The sequence below is a fragment of the Theropithecus gelada genome, chromosome 3 (assembly GCF_003255815.1).
Source record: "Theropithecus gelada isolate Dixy chromosome 3, Tgel_1.0, whole genome shotgun sequence".
NCBI classification, from domain to species: domain Eukaryota; kingdom Metazoa; phylum Chordata; class Mammalia; order Primates; family Cercopithecidae; genus Theropithecus; species Theropithecus gelada.
In genome coordinates, this window is record NC_037670.1 from 157,796,723 (window position 1) to 157,816,603 (window position 19,881).

Below are 19,881 nucleotides of genomic sequence, written 5' to 3' on the forward strand. Positions count from 1 at the left end.
TTTAAGTCGTATTAAGTTTGAGGTCTACAGCTCAGGGGAGTAATCTGGCCAAGAGATACGTGTGAGAGTTGATAGCAGGTAGATAATTGAAGATTAGGGGCGAATGAGCTCAGCTAGAGAGAGTTTGAGGGTTGAGAAGAGTTGACCGCATTTAAGGAACAGGCTGAGGATGAGGTTCCTGAGAAGGAGCAACTGGAGAAGTGGCAGGAAAGCAGAAGAGTGGAGGGTTGTGGAGCCAGTGGAAGCCAGTGTTTCAAGAAGGCAAGAGTGGGCAGTAGAAACAAGTGCTGTGGCTGTTTGATTAAAGGCCAAAGTGGGTTTCTTGGATGGAGCAAAATAATTATTAGGGACTTTTAGCAACAGATATTTTAGTCGAGTCCCAGGGGTGAAAACCTGTTTGTGGTGAGAAGGAAGAGGCGGTATAGACAGTTGGTTCTCTTTCTAGCCTTGGCTTCCCTAGCATCATAGAGTACTTACTCTGGCCTCTCTTCTAAAATAGTTTACTTGTTTTCTAACACCCCTAAAAAGGGACATTCTCCAAAACTGTGTCCTTTGTTCTCTTCTTATCTCTGAACTTCAGTTTCCTTGTCTATAAAATGGGGATAAAGTAGTACCTTCCTCATAGGGCTGTCCTAAGGATGAAATGAGATAATCCAAGTAAAGTACTTAACACAGTGCTCAGAATGTTGTGAATAATTAGGAAAGAGTGGCTATTATGAGCATAGGTCTCCTTTTTGTTGCTGTCATGATTTCATTGTCATTGTCACTGATACTTCATTTCAGTCTTACTTTCTTAGGGATCTCCTCCATTATGACACGTAGCTAACTACCTGCCCCTTGTAGAAGAAGGACCCCAGGTCATCATCTTTCATCCTAGACTTCTGCTCATATTGCCATCCTGCATTGCTCATTCTTTTATTCATGAACTCATTTGCCCTCAAAATTTGACTGTGTTCTCCATTCTGGACATTGGTCCATGTGTTATAGGAGAGAGGTGTTTACAAAGAACCGTAAAATAGGAATTCTGCCTTCACTTTCTGGCCCAGGAGGCCACGCATGCCTGTTTTGTCACTTCTCTCAGTTCATTGTAATTGTTTGTTTGGAGGGATTGTAGAATCACAGAGGAAAGAGAGAATTAGCTCTTACTCTATGGATTAGGCCTCTTTTGGTTATAAGTGCCAGAAAGTGAAATCACCTAACTTAATCAAAGAGGAGCTTTTTATTAGAATGATACAGAATTATCGTTGTAGAATATAAGCAGGACTTTACTAACCAAGCTGTAAGAAGGAGAGAGATGCGCTAGGCCTTAGAAACATCCAGAGTATCTCTTATCTCTTTTCCCTCTAGATGGTAAATGTTAAAGATACAGGAATTAATTCATTGTTACTTTTAATTTGCTGTTGTTTTAAGTGTTACATTCATATATATTTTTGCATGTAGCTCTCACAGTCAATTTCTGAGGAAGCTGAAATTTGGAGAAGTCTAGAGAGCTGGTATTCAAGTCCAGGTTTCTAACTGGCATTTATACCACATTGCCATCCAGGATTAATATTTTCTTTCACCAACTGTGATGCTGTATTGAGTATTACTACATACTGTTTTGTGACTTTAGAAATAACTTGTGAGAGAGGGGTATGTGTGTTATTTTTTTCTGAAGGGTAGAAATCGCAATTAATTGAAATTAAAATCTCTAAGGTTCTTGGGCCTTTACTAATTCAATTCAGTTTAAGGAATCATGAGATAATTTCATGATCTTGCCACTCTTTTGTCTTTTTTAGATCAGTGGTGAAAACCTTGATCCTAGCAGGATGTAAGCAACTGAGCTAGCTGCAACATAATGTTTTATTTCTTTTATTTAATATTTTGTGGTGGGAGTGGGGCAGGGAATGATTTCAATGGGGCGTTGTGTTTTCATCCTCAGTGTGTCTCCAGCTAAAGGCAAACAGCTCTTTCTCAATCTTGTGGGCAGTCAGAGAGTGTATATAAATATTAACAACATATTTCAGTTTATTTCTGGTAGCTTTAAATTGGGCCAAGCTAGTGCAGATTTACATCCTGTTTATGTGAAGATTCCTAATGTCTTTTATTCTTTGCTGCATCAGGGGAGCGTTGTCTTCCTTTCTCCTTTTCTTTTTAAAGGAGTGTACATGCTGGTGAGGGACAACGTATGGTTGACTTTGGTTTCTTTTTCCTTATTAGTCATTCACTGCTTATCCCACTACTGAGTTCCACTCACTGATCCATTGAAACCCTTCTTGTCAAGGTCACTGGGGACCTTAAGTTGTAAATTTCTCTCTCTTAGCCTTACCATAGCCTTTTACTCTGCTGGTATTCTCTCCTCTTTTGTCCTCTGCAATGTTCCCTGGCTTCCCTCTTCCTCTTTAGTTACTTTCTAACCATCTTTTTAATGATACTCGTTCCTGGAGTGTTGGTCCTGGACCTCACTTGCTTTTCTTATTCTGCATATTATCCCCGAGTGATCTCATCTCCTCAAATATTTTTCACTTTTAAAATTTCCAGTATCATTCTCTCTGCTGAGCTCCAGACTTGCATATCTGACTACCTAAGGATATACACCTTAAACTTAACATATCCAGATAAAAACCCAACATCTCTCCTTCTAGATTTCTTTTTTTTTTTTTTGAGATGGAGTTTCGTTCTTGTTGCCCAGGCTGGAGTGCAATGGTGCAATCTTGGCTCACCCAGCCTTCGCCTCCTGGGTTCAAGCGATTCTCCTGCCTCAGCCTCCCGAGTAGCTGGGATTACAGGCATGCGCCACCACGCCCAGCTAATTTTGTATTTTTAGTAGAGACGGGGTTTCTCCATGTTGGTCCAGTTCCCGACCTCAGGTGATCCGCCACCTCGGCCTCCCAAAGTGCTGGGATTACAGGCGTGAGCCACCGCACCCGGCGTCCTTCCAGATTTCTGGTTTCACTTTAATTCTTTCTCCCCCCACCTCTCTCAAGCATAAACCAAAGAGTGTCTGAGGCAGGTCTCAACCATTTAGGAAGTTTATTTTACCAAGGTTAAGGACGTAGCCATGACATAGACTCAGGTCCTTATGAAATGTGCCCACACTGGTCAGGGCACAGCTTGTTTATTTTTATTTTGAATTTCATACATTTTAGGGAGACATGAGACATCAACCAATATATGTAAAATATACATTGGTTTCATCCCTAAAGGTGGGGCAAGTCGAAGCGAGGAGGGGCTTCCAGGTCATAGATAGAGACAAACAGTTGCATTCTTTTGAGTTTCTGATTAGCCTTTCCAAAGGAAGCAATCAGATACAAATTTATCTCAGTGACCAGAGACATGACGTTGAGTTCTGTCTGTTCTTTGTCCACAAGGAATTTCCGTGTGGACAAACCGTGAGGGAGGTATGTAGCTTTTTAAAAAAATCTTAGTAGCTATTTTTTTAAGGAATAGAACAGGAAGCAGGTTTGCCCTAAGCCGTTCCCAGCTTGACTTTTCCCTTTGTCTTAGTGATTTTGGGGTCCCAAGATTTATTTTGCTTTCACACAGGAAAGGTTAACCATTCTCCTCAGTGTTGCTCAAGCCAGAATTTCAGACAAAGGAAACCTGAACCTTCCCCTCTCTTTAGAATTGTACCATTACCTCAGCTAGTTCTATTTTCTAATTCGATTTTTCCAGCAGTGTTGTGAGTCTCTTAGAACAGTTATTAATTAATAGTTTCGCTTTGCAGGTGGGGATACTTGGAGAAGTTGGGAGAGTTTTTTCATAATGAAAGATGTAGGAAGTGTCAGTGCTGGGAAAGAATGGAAATCTGTTGTTTCTTACGTGTTATTTAAGAAGGAGAAACAAACAAAAAACCAAGTGAACTAAAAGAGAAAAGTTGATGTCCTCCTGGTAGTAAGAATGTAAAGGAATCAGCTTTCACAACACCTCGGTTTTTGAGATGCCAAGTTTCATTTTTCACTATTTTATGTATTTCCTCTTCACTGTTAGAGAGGTGTTGGATCTTCCCTCTCCCCACTCAGAGCCACAGCTGCTGTTCTTTGAACAGCTATATTGAGGTATAATTCACTGCTACACAATTCACCTATTGAAAGTATACAATTCAGTGGTTTTTAGTATATTCATAGAGTTTTGCAACCGTCACCACTATCTGGTTCCAGCAAGTTTATGTCCTCCCTAAAACAAATCCCATATACTTTATCAGTCAGTTCCCACCCACCCCCAGCCTGAGTAACCACTAATATATTTTGTGTCTCTATAAATTTGCCTATCCTGAATATTTTATATTACCATAATCATATAATATATGGTCTTCTGTGACTTTTTTTCACTTACCATAGTAATTTCAAGGTTCATTCCGATTGTACCATGTATCAGTACTTTATTCCTTTTTATGGCCAAATAATATTCCATTGTATGAATATACTGCATTTTATTTATCCATTTATCAGTTGATGGATATTTGGATTGTTTCTACCTTTGAGTTTTTATGCATAACACTGCTAAGGACATTTGTGTACAAGATTTTATGTGCACGTATGTTTTCATTTCTCTTTGGTATAGAGCTAGGAATGGAATCACTGGCTCCATATGGTAACTATGCTTAATGTCCCAAGGAACTGCCAAAGTGTTTTCCGAAGCGGCTGTACCATTTTACATTCCCACTGGCACCGTATGAGAGTTCCAGTTTCTCTGCATCCTTACTCATACTTCTATTGCTTTGCTTTTTGATTATAGCCATCCTAGTGGACTGAAGTTCTAGCTCATTGTGATTTTGATTTGCATGTCTCTGATGGCTAATGATGTTAAGGATCTTTTTGTTTGCTTATTGGCCATTCATATATATTCTTTGGAGCAATGGATATTTAAATCCTTTGTCCATTTTTAACTTCAGTTGTCTTTTTATTACGAATGTAAGATTTTAGATTTGTCTTTTATCAGATTAATGATTTACAGATATTTTCTCTCATTTTGTGTATTGCCTTTTTACTTTCTTGATGGTATCATTTGAAGCACAAACATTTTAAATTTTGGTGTGAGAGCTGTGGGTTTTATTAAATAACATGACACCATTGTGCTTTGGTAAGGTGGAAGAGAGCTTTCCTCCCATTAAAATGGCTGGAGGTCTCAAAATAGGTAGAGCTGCAAGTGGAGTGTCACCACTTGTGATCTGTCTCCTAGCTACTATTACATCTCCTTTCCTTCCTCCCTGTGTAGCCTGTCCTGTGGCTGTGATGGCCACACTATAGGAACAGGCCTGTTTTGGCTTTGAGCCTCCAGGAGTGGCAGAAGCTGGAACTGTGTCAGCATTTTATTAAGAGATGGCTATTTCCAAGATGTTAATAGATACTGTGAATCTCATCTTACACCTCTATTCTCTACTGGGTTTTTTTTTCCTAAATGTAGCACTGCTCCTGGCTGCTGAGCAGCTCTTGTCCTTGACTGACAGGCAAGGTATGCAGTTGTGGAACTCATCGGCTCTGCAGATAACCAGATAACAGCACCCCTAACAAGAGGAGCCACTTTTCCATTAAAACTTTGCTGCTGGTTCACAATCCTGTATCTAGAACTTCATGCCACTGGGACATTAGACACCAGTGTACCTCAGGCATCTGAATGTCATGGATCAATATGATTTCAAACCATGTTTTGGATACCCCAACATTTACGTTAACATACATTAAGTTTTAATTTTCTTCAGTAAGGACATTTGGCAACATAACTGCCATTCATGGCAGAAAATAACTAAGATTTTCCTATCAAGAGAGTACAAAAGATGTAATGTTAAATAAATTTACCTTTGTGAAAAGTCCATATATTATTCATACTTTGCTATCCACCACTCAAAAACATATTAAATCTGTAGATTCATATTTGAGAACCACAGTCTTACCTACCTAGAATAAATCTTTGTTGGAAAAGGAGAACTTTCACTTAATCAGGTATTTACTGATTAAGTTACTGATCTGTATGTTGCCAGATACCAGTTTTCTACGGCTTATTTCCCTGCACCACATTAAGTGTTTCAGTTGGTATGTTTAGACACATGTTTCTGTATCTTGTATGTATCTCTGCTAATATTTGAGTAGTTCTTCAATAACACAGATGAGAAAGAAGAATTATTTTAGATATACGTGAGTATAAATATGAATTTGACCTTTAAAGGATTACAAAGAATCATCAATCAAAAGGTAGAATGACTTCTATTTATAAATACAATGTGTAACGTCTGGATTATGTATGTATATTCTAGGCTGGGAGTACTACATAAATTCTATTGATTTTGTCTCATCCGAATTACAGTGTCAAATAGATATTATGGTTTTACCAGAAGATAGTTATGGGCTGTCACATTGGCACATTAATTACAATAATTGGGCAGTAAAGAAGCCGTAGAATAGATAATGTGCTGTACGTTTTGATGAGATTGTAGTTATAACCCCTTATTTATGGTAATAAAACCCTGTTAATTGACACTGCTGACAAGCTCTTTTGCTTTCCTTTTCAACTTTCCAAGTTGGTTTATCAGTATATTTAGGAATTACAAGCTGAGAGCCACAAAATATACAATAAAGCTCACATTGCAAAATTTTCTGTACTTGTTCATCCTATATGTGTTAAATTCATTCAACAGTATTTGCTAATTATTGTTCTAAGTGCTCCTAAGTATTCAGAGATGTATAAAGCAGTGCCTACTCTGAAAGATTAATAATGGAGAAGTGAGGTAAAATACCTATATATAAAGAAATATGACCGACATTTATTGAGCCACATATGTGAGGCTCACATATAAGTTCCTTAAAAGCAGGACAAAATGGTATACAGGTTCAGAGGAGGAAAAGATGATTCCAGGCCTATGTGATCATTGAAACTGTAAGTCTCAGTGGTAGAGTAATTACTTTGCATCTCTGACATAAATCTTTGTGCTACTTCTAAAGATACATCTACATTCTAGAACTGTAGTGAGAGGTAGGTGGCTAAATGTACTGACATGGAAATCAACTTTTGTTCTAGGCCTAGCTGCACTGCAACCTTATTTTGTGTCCTTGAGTATATAAAACTGATGTAATAATATGTGTCCAGCATATCTCACTATGATGAATGAGATAATGTGGATGCCTGAGCTTCTCCCTGTGGTGAAAGTCAGATTGCTAGGCAGGTGTATATATTTTTTTCAGGCAACTCGGGCCATGCGTTTGGATTGTAGTAAGCGCAGCTTTCCCTGACTAAATGGATTAATATGCTTATCAAAGTGCCTAATTTATTGCTGGGGAATAGCATATTCTGTGTTACATCTGAGCTGTTGTCTGAAATGCGTGAATTCCTTGGAGAAGCTGCCTATATGAATACATAGTAGTAGTATTGTAATCAGTGAGCTACGTTAAAGAGGCAACATATGTTTATTGAGATGCTGTTGCTGGTTTAGGGGCTTTAGAATTGGTTTTAAAATTCTTACATCATTTCCATTTTATAGCAGAGGAAACTGAGGCTTAGATAAGTTTTTAAGAGTTGCTTAAGATTATACAGTTGTTTGAATTCACATCTGCTGAAATCTAACGTTTATGCTGTTTACATTGTAGAGTGAGAGTGCTACTTTAGTTTGATGTTTTTCTTGCAGGTCACTGTAAGCCATTTATCTGCTTATATGTATGTGTCAATGTTATTTATTTGTTTATGTCACTAGGTTGCTTCTAGAATTGCTGGAGTTACTGTTTGACAAGTTTAATGCTGTAGCCACTGCACACTCTGTGGTCCTGGGATACCTGCAGGACACTGTAGTGACTCCACTGACTCAGCAGGAAGACATCAAACTGTATGACATGGCAGATGTATGGGTGAAGATCCAAGATGTTCTACAGGTAAGAGCCTTTTACAAAGGGTGTTGTCTTGATTCAGAGTAACAGTTTAGAATAACAACAGCAACAGCAACAAGAAGCCACCTAAAACATTACCTTGAGAGTCATAAACAGGGTGAGAAAGTAATGCTTGCATTTGAATGTGATGTTGCTGATGGCATTAACTTCTACCATCTTCAAAATACTTTTTAACAGGCTGTGTGCAGTAGCTCATGCCTGTAATCCCAGTACTTTGGGAGGCCAAGGCAGGTGGATCACCTGAGGTCAGGAGTCTGAGACCAGCCTGGCCAACATGGTGAAACCTTGTCTCTACTAAAAATACAAAGATTAGCTGGGTGTGATGGCGGGCACCTGTAATCCCAGTTACTCAGGAGGGTGAGGAAGGAGAATCGCTTGAACTTGGGAGGCAGAGGTTGCAGTGAGCCATTGTACCAGTGCACTCCAGCCTGGGAAATAGAGTGAGACTCCATCTAAATAAAAAAAAAAACCTTTTAACAGATTTCTTTTTTTTTTTTTCTGGCAGACTTTAAAAACAGAAGCATATTCTCAATATGTATAGTATCTGTCTTTCTGTTGTAGTATACTTTACTTCACTGGAATTAGTCATATATTAAGGTAAAAAATATTAAAATGTTCTTAAGCATTATTTTATAAACATGTATGTAGCTTAATTTTGTTGACTATTTCCTTAGAGTCAACTTTTGCATATATTGGGTTACATGACAGAACAAGAGCTTATTTTGAGAGATGAGAATAGATCTGTGAAGTATAAATGTATCACTTTGCTTGATTTGTTGAAGATTAGAGGAATGATATTACTCTCTGGTATGATGCTGCTGAAATGATATTTAGAAATTGTATTATATTTTTTCTCCATGTGTGAGCAAAATATATTTGATTTGGCCAGATGGAAATTAGAAATATAATTAAGAGTTAGCTGAAGCAAGTTTGACATAACGAAATAGAAGTAACTTAGTTAGATAGTATCTGCTAATATGAAAAAAAATAAGTATATGTAGGGAATTGGAAAACGTAACTGTGTAGGAATGAAATTACTTCCATGGCAAATAGGAGTCTTTGCAGAAAAAAGTAAATCATGAATGTAAATTATAGTCATTTTTAGAATGTAGGCATGTTCTTGGTGGATTGAATGATTGATTCCTGGTTTCTCATTCGTTAGACAACTTTTGGTACAGTGTATATGCTTTACTGGTGGTTCAGTAGAAATAATATTGGTTGAAACTACATTCTCTAGGTTCTTTTTACTGCTTTGTCAATTACCATGCCTGTAGTATGTACTTGGTGAATATTTGTGTATTGAATAAAATATCTTTATGGGTTGGAGGCTGGTTGTTTAACATTTTGCATCTTGATTTGCTCATCCATCCTATGTAAATAATGTGTGCCTTTCATATCCCTGTTTAAGTATGAAATAAGATAATAGATTTTAAAGCTGGATTAGAAATAATTAGAATTAAGGACTTCTGTTTTTCTTCTTGATGAAGTTACCTTTTGCTGTAATTAGGTAGTCAGCACAGTCAACTGAGAAAAAAGAACACACTAGGTGAGCTCTGCTTTCATCCCTGCATCTTCTTCGTGAATACTTTCCAGACTCTTAGCCTGTTGGTCAGATATGAAGCTGTGTACACCACAAGGCTTGGCAGAAAACAGCTACTGTGGGACTGTGAGCTGAATGAAGATTTTAGAAGTTGGAAGCTTCTCAGCAGTGTTGGAGCTCAGACCAGCCAGTGTGGGGAGAGCTTGCTGAACATACTGTGCTTTCAGCTGTGACCTCAGAAAGCTCACACCTTATGAGTAGGGCCATTCTAGGAGTAGAAGACAGGCTACTATAGATCTCATACAACAAAGCCCCAAACCAAGCCTCTATTTCAGCATCTTGATCCACCTGTAGATTTATTGTCTGATAGAAGAAAACTCTCTCTAAAGGAAGACAACATAATTCAGTTTCTCAATAACAAAGCACCCGCAATGTCTGGCATAGAATTATTATGCTTGTTAAAAAGCAGGAAAATGTGACTCTTAACCAGAATGAAAAAGTTGATAGAAATAAATATCTAAAATGAAAAACCCACCAGGAGTGGCTCATGCCTGTAATCTCAGCACTTTGGGAGGCCAAGGTAGGTGGATCATTTGAGGTCAGGAGTTCAAGACCAGCCTGGTGAAACCCTGTCTCTGCTAAAAATACAAAAAAATTAGCCAGGCGTGGTAGCAGGCGCCTGTAATCCCAGCTACTCAGGAAGCTGAGGCAGGAGAATTGGTTGAACCCAGGAGGTGGAGGTTGCAGTGAGCCGAGATTGTGCCTCTGCACTCCAGCCTGGGTGACAGTGTGAGACTCAATCTCAAATAAATAAATAAATAAATAAATAAATAAATAAATAATAAAATGAAAAATTCACCAGATGGATTTAGCTGAGATAACATACTGTAGCAGAAAGGATCAGTGAATTTGAAGATAGATCAATGTAAACCATCCAAATCAAAGCACAGAGAAAAAAATAGACAAAAGAAAAATGAACAAAGCTATAATATCTTCAAGGATATTATGCAGCTTAACAATTATGTGGTTTACAGGTACAGAAGGAGAGAGGACAGAAACATTGGGGTAGAAAAATATCAGGGGAGATAATGACTGAAAAGTTTTGAAATTTGTTGAGAAACATAAACGCACAGATGCAAGAAACGTAACAAATCCCAAGCAAGATAAACACAAAGAAAATCAACATACATGTGCACATTATGAAAACCAAAGAAAATAATCTTAAAAATAGCCAGAGGAAGAAAAACATATTGCCTACAAGCAAACAGTGATAAAAATTATCAGTGACATCTCATCAGAAACAATGCAAGCCAGAAGTCAATGTATGTCATTCCAAAAGTGTTGAAAAGAAACAAAAATTAATTGTCAATCTAGGATTTTGTATTACCAAAAATATTCTTTAAAATGAAGCTGAAATAGAGACATTTTCAAATGAACTAAAACTTAAAGAATTTGTCACCACTAGACTTACACTTAAATAAACGTTATAGAAAGTTTTTCGGCCAGGCGCGGTGGCTCCGGCCTGTAATCTCAGCACTTTGCGAGGCCGAGGCGGGTGGATCACGAGGTCAGGAGTCCAAGACCAGCCTGGCCAAGATGGTGAAACCCTGTCTCTACTAAAAATACAAAAAAATTAACCGGGTGTGGTGGCTGGCACCTGTAATCCCAGCTACTTCGGAAGCTGAGGCAGAGAATTGCTTGAACCCGGGAGGCAGACGTTGCAGTGAGCCGCGATCGCACCGCTGCACTCCAGCCTGGGCGGCGGGGCGAGACTCCATCTCAAAAAAAAAAAAAAAAATTTTTTTTCAAGCTGAAGGAAAATAATACCAGATGGTAACTTAGATCTGCAGAAAAAAGTAAATAGGGCCAGAAATGGCGAATATATGGACAAAAAAATAAAATGCTTCCCCCCTCCGCATTTCTTGATTTATTTTTATTTAAAGAATTTTTAAAATTTCTGTCTAAGTCAAAAACAATCATGGTATATGTGGGTTTTATAATATATTTTGGAAGGCAGTATATGACAATAATTACACAAAAGATGGGAGTAAATGATACCATGCTGTTGTGAATTTCTTATATAATACATGAAGTGGTATAATGTTTAGGGTAGCCTATGATAAGTTCAGGATGCCTATTTCAATCCCTGGAGCAAACATTAAAATTCTGAGATAGATACATAGCTAAGAAGCCAGTAGAGGGGATAAAATTGAACAGTGAATTTATTTTTGATTAATTCAGAGGAAAGGAAAGGAGGAAAAAGAACAAGGAAGAAAGAAACAATAAAAAAGCAAAGATAGGATGAATAGAACCCAAAAGCAAGGTGATAGACTTAGCACCAACCATATCAATAATTACATTAGATATAAATTGACAAGATACTCCAGTTGAAAGACAGAGATCATACTGGATTTAAAAAAAACCAAGACCCAACCATGCTGTTTCAAGAGATGCATTTTATGATATTTTATTACTTTAAAAAATTTTAAATAATTTTAAAATTGTAGAAAAGTTGTGAGAATAAGAATAGTACAAAGAGCCATATACCTCTTTATTTGGATTCAGCTGTTCTTAACATTTTACCACTTTTTTCCTGTTTTCTCTGTGTATATATGGACACACACATGCATTTCTCTTTGAAAAATTGACAGCAAGTTATATACTCTACTGTCTATATTCTTGTTTTGTCAATGGACCCAGTAATGTTCTATACTGCAGTATTTTTGCCCCTCCTGTAGAGAAACCAGTTTAGGATCAGGTATTTCATTTAGTTGTCTTTAAACTTGAATATTTATAGTCTTTTTTTTTTCTCTTTTATGGTAGTAGTACTTTTGAAAAATATGTATCTCTCCCCTTTTAATGCAAGTTTGTCATTTTGGGTTTAAAAGATACACTTTAAACATAAGATTAAACATATAAGAATAGAAAGAGATATACCATGAAATACTAATAAAAATAGCTAGTATTACACAAATACATCAGACATTATGAGAATATATAAATGTAATTATTTGTATTATAGTACTTAGACATTTAGAACTTGAATACATCAAGGCCTAGAAAGTATGTTATGGACTATGTAATTTTACTTATGGCAAGGTCATAAAATAGTTTCTGAATAACTTTATGACCCCCCTATCTTTGGCTTTTACTTATGTTCTAAACTGAAAACAATTATTAAATCTGTTAGAATCCTATTTAGAATACTACCATGAGGAATTAGCTGTGATTATGAACAAAGTAAGATATCATGTCTTCCCTAACTCTGCTTACTTTGTAATTGTCAGATGTATATAATTCCTGTACAACTGAAAACGAAACCCATTATTTCATGATAAAAATGATTGTAATGAACTAAGCAACTTTAAATTCCGTCAGAAATTAACAGGTGAAATTTACAGATTAAAAATAGGTATTTCTGTTTTATTAAATGAGTTATACGTTTCATACATATAGTTTAAAATGAGTGATTTGGGGATTCTGTCTAAGTTATGGAATGAGTTAGTTGTTTATTTAAACAGCTTTATTGAAATATAATTTACATGCTCTAAAGTTTACCTATTTAAAGTATAGAGTTCAGTGGTTTTGTAGTATGTTTATGGAGTTGTACAACCATCACAATCATATCATTTTAGAACATTTTCATCTATGCCAAAGTAAATCTTGTATCTATTAGCAGTCACTCCTCATATCCCACTTTCCTCTAGGCCTAGCCTGGGGGTACCGATCTACTTTTTGGAAATGACTTATTTTTATCGTGGATCCATGATCTTTATTTTGTTATTTTTCTAAAATAAGGATGCTTGAAATTTTATAGTTTAAGAGAAAGTAGACAAGATGAATTTAAGACACTAAAAGAGGTATCAATTATGTGTTATATCTGTCAGAAACTTTTAGTCTCCAAATTAATTATACACTTGGCAGTGCTGTTGCTATTCCATGTTAATGCATACATGTACCAATGGCATAAGCTATTTGACAAGGAACATAGAACTGAAACTGTTCTAGTGAAAGGTGAGAGGTCTGACATAGAAATAACATTTCATTTCATGTGTTTTGTTTAATTGCTCTGAGGCCAAGATATGGCAGTGTTCTTTGCATTTTTGCTTGCTTTCTGTTTCCCCATTTTTCTTCTCCTCTTTAACTATCTACTTTTCTGCCCTTTTTCTTAAGCATGTTGTGGAAGAATAGCCTTAGTCATGACTTGAGTTAATCTGTTGTTGATTGTTTCTTAACTGTCTACTCATCTTTATTATTGTCCTATAAATTTGAGCACAGAGCATTTTTGAATAAGAGGTTCATATAAATATTTTAAATGGTAATTGCTATGCAATCAAAATTGTTATGTAACTTTTAAATTATTTTTAGGTTTCCATGTTTTCTAGTTCTCTCAGAATTCTTTCAGGTTATACAGTACTGAGTAATATTAGGCTATATACCTATCAATAAACTGGATGGCCAATGGCACAGACACACAGATGGACTAATGCTGCTGAATGTAAGAAGAGTAGTAGATGTAATATGTAATGTTATTATTCTGAGACATGTTGAATGGCCCAAGAAAGGCTTTGGAGATTGATGATGAGTTGATCCTTGGAGGATTGGCAGAGGTAGAGGTGATGGGAAATGGCACTCCAGGTAGGTGGAAAGGCTAATGAGATAATATTTGCAAGCGGCAAAAAAGGAAAGAATAGACAAGGATATTCAGGGATAGGTAAGAAGAAGAGTGTAGCCTAACTGAAGGTTTACTTTGTGGATCTGACTATAAGCTTGGTTAGGTAGATTTGGGTGCAGGTTGTGAAAAGCTGTTAGGGTTATCTAAGTGGTTTGTGATTTATCTTTAGAGTAATAGTTTCTGAACCTGGTTACACATTTGACTTATCTAGGGATTGATTCTTAGCTCCATCCTACACCCTATGAATGACAGTTGCTGTGGATAAGGACTACATTCTGTTTTTTAGCACCTAAGGTGATTCTGATATATTTGTTTAGGATCTTGTATTTGGAAGTCATTGTGTTGGGTAAGTGATTCTCAATGTATATCTCTTGGACCATCATCAGCATTATATGGGAACATATTAAAAAATGCAAATTTTTATCCCCACCTTTGATTGACTGAAACAAGAACTCTGGGGGCGGGACCTTCAGGTGATCCTTAGGCACACTCAAGTTTGTGGACCTTTGCTGTAGGTAATATGGGACCTTTGGAGATTTGTATTGGAATGTGATGAGATGAAGGAAGATTAGTGTAGTACTAATGAAAAGGACTGAGTGAAAAGGACTGAGTAGAGAGGGTGGAGACTAAGGCAGGCAAACTATTTTGTAGGCAATGGAGAGTCTATGCATAAATTACTTGAGGTATTGTTTAATAGTGAAGTAAACAAGACAGGCTTTGGTGTATGGTCAAGGAATACAAAGAAGGGAGAAGATTTCTAAACCTTTTCAGAGTCTTTTAGAAAATCTGTAAGATGATATGGTCCATCTGCCAGCCTAGTTTCCAATATGACAGATATTTTAATGATGGTTTAGTGTTATATTATTGTGATCAACTATGTGCTGAGTACTGGGGAACAGAAAAAAATACATTGAACGCAGGAGAGCCCTGGCTAGGAAATATTTAATGTTCACTTATATGGAGGGTTTAGGACGAAAATTTTTGGTTAAGTTTCTATGTACAGTTTTACACATGGGGCCGATTTAGTTTTCATATACTTGTTGGAGGAATGTTCTTTAGGTTAGAAATCATTCCTGGAGAACAAAATAATTGAACAGAATACTAGAAGCCTTTAGTTAAGTATGTAACAGCATGAATGAAGGTGATGGGATATTATGATGAATAGAGTTATAAGTGTTTAGAGTTCAAATTTCTGCATTTCTTTGAATGGAAAACATTTCCTGCTGAAAAGTTGAAATGTTCCTTATATATTAAATTCTTTGTATAGTAAGTTAATTCTTGGAGGAGAGAATAATTTTTGATCTTTTAATGACTTCAACAGTTTTTTCCCACTGGAACTTGGGCTTCCCCTAGCAGCCAGAACCCATCCTTTAGTTGGAAGGCTCATTTGTCTCAGTGTGTTTGTCTGAAGACAGACAGTGAGGAGACAAGGCTATAGCTGTGATAGTAACGGGGTGTCATAGTTTTTCCCTGGTGTCAGCCCTGTGACCACACACCATTGCACTCCTTTTTCAGTTTTACACTCTTTTTGAAACTGTGATAATAGAAATACATGTTTTTGCCCTTTTGAGCAGCAGCAGCACCTTCCAAAATGACACCTGCTTGGTGACAAGTGTGTCATATTGTTGGCTGTGTGTCTTTTTTTCCTTTTGCTTTTATTTTTTATTATACTTTAAGTTCTAGGATACATGTGCACAATGTGCAGGTTTGTTATGTATGTATACATGTGCCATGTTGATGTGCTGCACCCATTAACTTGTCATTTACATTAGGTATATCTCCTAATGCTATCCCTCCCCCCTCCCCCTACCCACAACAGGCCCCAGTGTGTGATGTTCCCCTTCCTGTGTCCAAGTGTTTTCATTTTTCAGTTCTCGCCTATGAGTGAGAACATGTGGTGTTTGGTTTTTTGTCCTTGCGATAGTTTGCTGAGAATGATGGTTTCCACCTTCATCCATGTCCCTACAAAGGACATGAACTCATCCTTTTTTATGGCTGCATAGTATTCCTGGGTGTATATGTGCCATATTTTCTTAATCCAGTCTAACATTGATGGACATTTGGGTTGGTTCCAAGTCTTTGCTATTGTGAATAGTGCTGCAGTAAACTTATGTGTGCATGTGTCTTTATAGCAGCATGATTCATAATCCTTGGGTATATCCCCAGTAATGGGATGGCTGGGTCAAATGGTATTTCTAGTTCTAGATCCTTGAGGAATCACTACACTGTCTTCCACAATGGTTGAACTAGTTTACAGTCCCACCAACAGTGTAAAAGTGTTCCTATTTCTCCATATCTTCTCCAGCACCTGTTGTTTCCTGACTTTTTAATGATCGCCATTCTAACTGGTGTGAGATGGTATCTCATTGTGGTTTTGATTTGCATTTCTCTAATGGCCAGTGATGATGAGCATTTATTCATGTGTCTGTTGGCTGCATAAATGTCTTATTTTGTAAAGTGTCTGTTCATATCCTTTGCCAACTGTTTGATGGGGTTGTTTGATTTTTTCTTGTAAACTGTTTAAGTTCTTTGTAGATTCTGGATATTAGCCCTTTGTCAGATGAGTAGATTGCAAAAATTTTCTCCCATTCTGTATGTTACCTGTTCACTGTGATGGTAGTTTCTTTTGCTGTGCAGAAGCTCTTTAGTTTAATTAGATCCCATTTGTCAATTTTGGCTTTTGTTGCCATTGCTTTTGGTATTTTGGACATGAAGTCCTTGCCCATGCCTATGTCTTGAATGGTATTGCCTAGGTTTTCTTCTAGGGTTTTTATGGTTTTAGGTCTAACATTTAAGTCTTTAATCCATCTCAAATTAATTTGTGTATAAGGTGTAAGGAAGGGATCCAGTTTCAGCTTTCTACATATGGCCAGCCAGTTTTCCCAGCATCATTTATTAAATAGGGAATCCTTTCCCCATTTCTTGTTTTTGTCAGATTTGTCCAAGATCAGATGGTGGTAAATGTGTGGTATTATTTCTGAGGGCTCTGTTCTGTTCCATTGGTTTATATCACTGTTTTGGTACCAGTGCCATGCTGTTTTGGTTACTGTAGCCTTGTAGTATAGTTTGAAGTCAGGTAGCATGATGCCTCCAGCTTCGTTGTTTTGGCTTAGGATTGACTTCACAATGCGGGCTCTTTTTTTGGTTCCATATGAACTTTAAAGTAGTTTTTTCCAATTCTGTGAAGAAAGTCATTGGTAGCTTGATGGGGATGGCATTGAATCTATAAATTACCTTGGGCAGTATGGCCATTTTCACAATATTGATTCTTCCTATCCATGGGCATGAAATGTTCTTCCATTTGTTTGTGTCCTCTTTAATTTCACTGAGCAGTGGTTTGTAGTTCTCCTCAAAGAGGTCCTTCACATTCCTTGTAAGTTGGATTCCTACGTATTTTATTCTCTTTGAAGCAATTGTGAATGGGAGTTCACTAATGACTTGGCTCTCTGTTTGTCTGTTATTGGTGTATAAGAATGCTTGTGATTTTTGTACATTAATTTTGTATCCTGAGACTTTGCTGAAGTTGCTTATCAGCTCAAGGAGATTTTGGGCTGAGATGATGGGGTTTTCTAAATATACAATCATGTCATCTGGAAACAGGGACAATTTTACTTCCTCTTTTCCTAATTGAATACCCTTTATTTCTTTCTCTTGCCTGATTGCCCTGGCCAGAACTTCCAACACTATGTTGAATAGGAGTGGTGAGAGAGCGCATCCCTGCCTTGTGCCAGTTTTCAAAGGGAATGCTTCCAGTTTTTGCCCATTCAGTATGATATTGGCTGTGGGTTTTTCATAAATAGCTCTTATTATTTTGAGATACGTCCCATCAATACCTATTTTATTGAGAATTTTTGGCACGTAGGGCTGTTGAATTTTGTCAAAGGCCTTTTCTGCATCTACTGAAATAATCATGTGGTTTTTGTCTTTGGTTCTGTTTATATGTTGGATTACATTTATTGATTTGCGTATGTTGAACCAACCTTGCATCCCAGGGATGAAGCCCATTTGATCGTGGTGCATAAGCTTTTTGATGTGCTGCTGGATTCGGTTTGCCAGTATTTTATTGAGGATTTTTGCATCAGTGTTCATCAGGGATATTGGTCTAAAATTCTCTTTTTTTGTTGTGTCTCTGCCAGGCTTTGGTATCAGGATGATGTTGGCCTCATAAAATGAGTTAGGGAGGATTCCCTCTTTTTCTGTTGATTGCAGTAGTTTCAGAAGGAATGGTACCAGCTCCTCCTTGTACCTCTGGTAGAATTCGGCTGTGAATCTGTCTGGTCCTGGACTTTTTTTTGGTTGGTAAGCTATTAATTATTGCCTCAATTTCAGAGCCTGTTATCGTTCTATTCAGAGATTCAACTTCTTCCTGGTTTAGTCTTGGGAGGGTGTGTGTGTCCCGGAATTTATCCATTTCTTCTAGATTTTCTAGTTTATTTGCGTAGAGGTGTTTATAGTATTCTCTGATGGTAGTTTGTATTTCTGTGGGATTGGTGGTGATATTCCCGTTGTCATTTTTTATTGCGTCTATTTGATTCTTCTCTCTTTTCTTCTTTATTAGTCTTGCTAGCAGTCTATCAATTTTGTTAATCTTTTCAAAAAACCAGCTCCTGGATTCATTGATTTTTTTTGAAGGGTTTTTTTGTGTCTCTGTCTCCTCCAGTTCTGCTCTGATCTTAGTTATTTCTTGCCTTCTGCTAGCTTTTGAATTTGTTTGCCCTTGCTTCTCTAGTTCTTTTAATTGTGATGTTTGAGTGTCATTTTCAGATCTTTCCTGCTTTCTCTTGTGGGCATTTAGTGCTATAAATTTCCCTCTACACACTGCTTTAAATGTGTCCCAGAGATTCTGGTATGTTGTATCTTTGTTCTCATTGGTTTCAAAGAACATCTTTATGTCTGCCTTCATTTCGTTATGTACCCAGTAGTCATTCATGAGCAGATTGTTAAGTTTCCATGTAGTTGAATGGTTTTGAGTGAGTTTCTTAATCCTGAGTTCTAGTTTGATTGCACTGTGGTCTGAGAGACAGTTTGTTATAATTTCTGTTCTTTTACATTTGCTGAGGAGTGCTTTACTTCCAACTATGTGGTCAATTTTGGAATAAGTGCAATGTGGTACTGAGAAGAATGTATATTCTGTTGCTTTGGGGTGGAGAGTTCTGTAGATGTCTATTAGGTCCACTTGGTGCAGAGCTGAGTTCAATTCCTGGATATCCTTGTTAACTTTCTGTCTTGTTGGTATGTGTACTGTTGACAGTGGGGTGTTAAAGTCTCCCATTATTTTTTTGTGGGTGTCTAAGTCTCTTTGTCGGTCTCTAAGGACTTGCTTTATGAATCTGGGTGCTCCTGTATTGAGTGCATATATATTTAGGATAGTTAACTCTTCTTGTTGAATTGATCCCTTTACCATTATGTAATGGCCTTCTTTGTCTCTTTTGATCTTTGTTGGTTTAAAGTGTGTTTTATCAGAGACTAGGATTGCAACCCCTGCCTTTTTTTGTTTTCCATTTGCTTGGTAGATCTTCCTCCATCCCTTTATTTTGAGGGTATAAGTGTCTCTGCACATGAGATGGGTCTCCTGAATACAGTGCACTGATGGATCTTGACTCTTTATCCAGTTTTCCAGTCTGTGTCTTTTAATTGGAGCATTTAGCCCATTTACATTTAAGGTTAATATTGTTATATGTGAATTTGATCCTGTCATTATGATATTAGCTGGTTATTTTGCTCATTAGTTGATGCAGTTTCTTCCTAGCATCAGTGATCTTTACAATTTGGCATATTTTTGCAGTGTCTGGTACTGGTTGTTCCTTTCCATG

General features: G+C 37.2%; 1 protein-coding gene across 4 annotated transcripts in view; it reads left to right on the plus strand.

The window, feature by feature from the left end:
• EXOC4 (exocyst complex component 4) overlaps nt 1-19,881 on the plus strand; it is an 845,850-nt gene that overhangs the window by 118,684 nt on the left and 707,285 nt on the right. For all 4 annotated transcript variants that reach the window (XR_003118525.1, XM_025378967.1, XM_025378969.1 and 1 more), the window contains one exon: nt 7,664-7,838. Coding sequence is in view for 3 of the 4 variants with exons in the window: in XM_025378967.1 (XP_025234752.1) it covers nt 7,664-7,838 (175 nt within the window). In the remaining variant the exon portion in view is untranslated. The remainder of the gene's footprint in view (nt 1-7,663; nt 7,839-19,881) is intronic.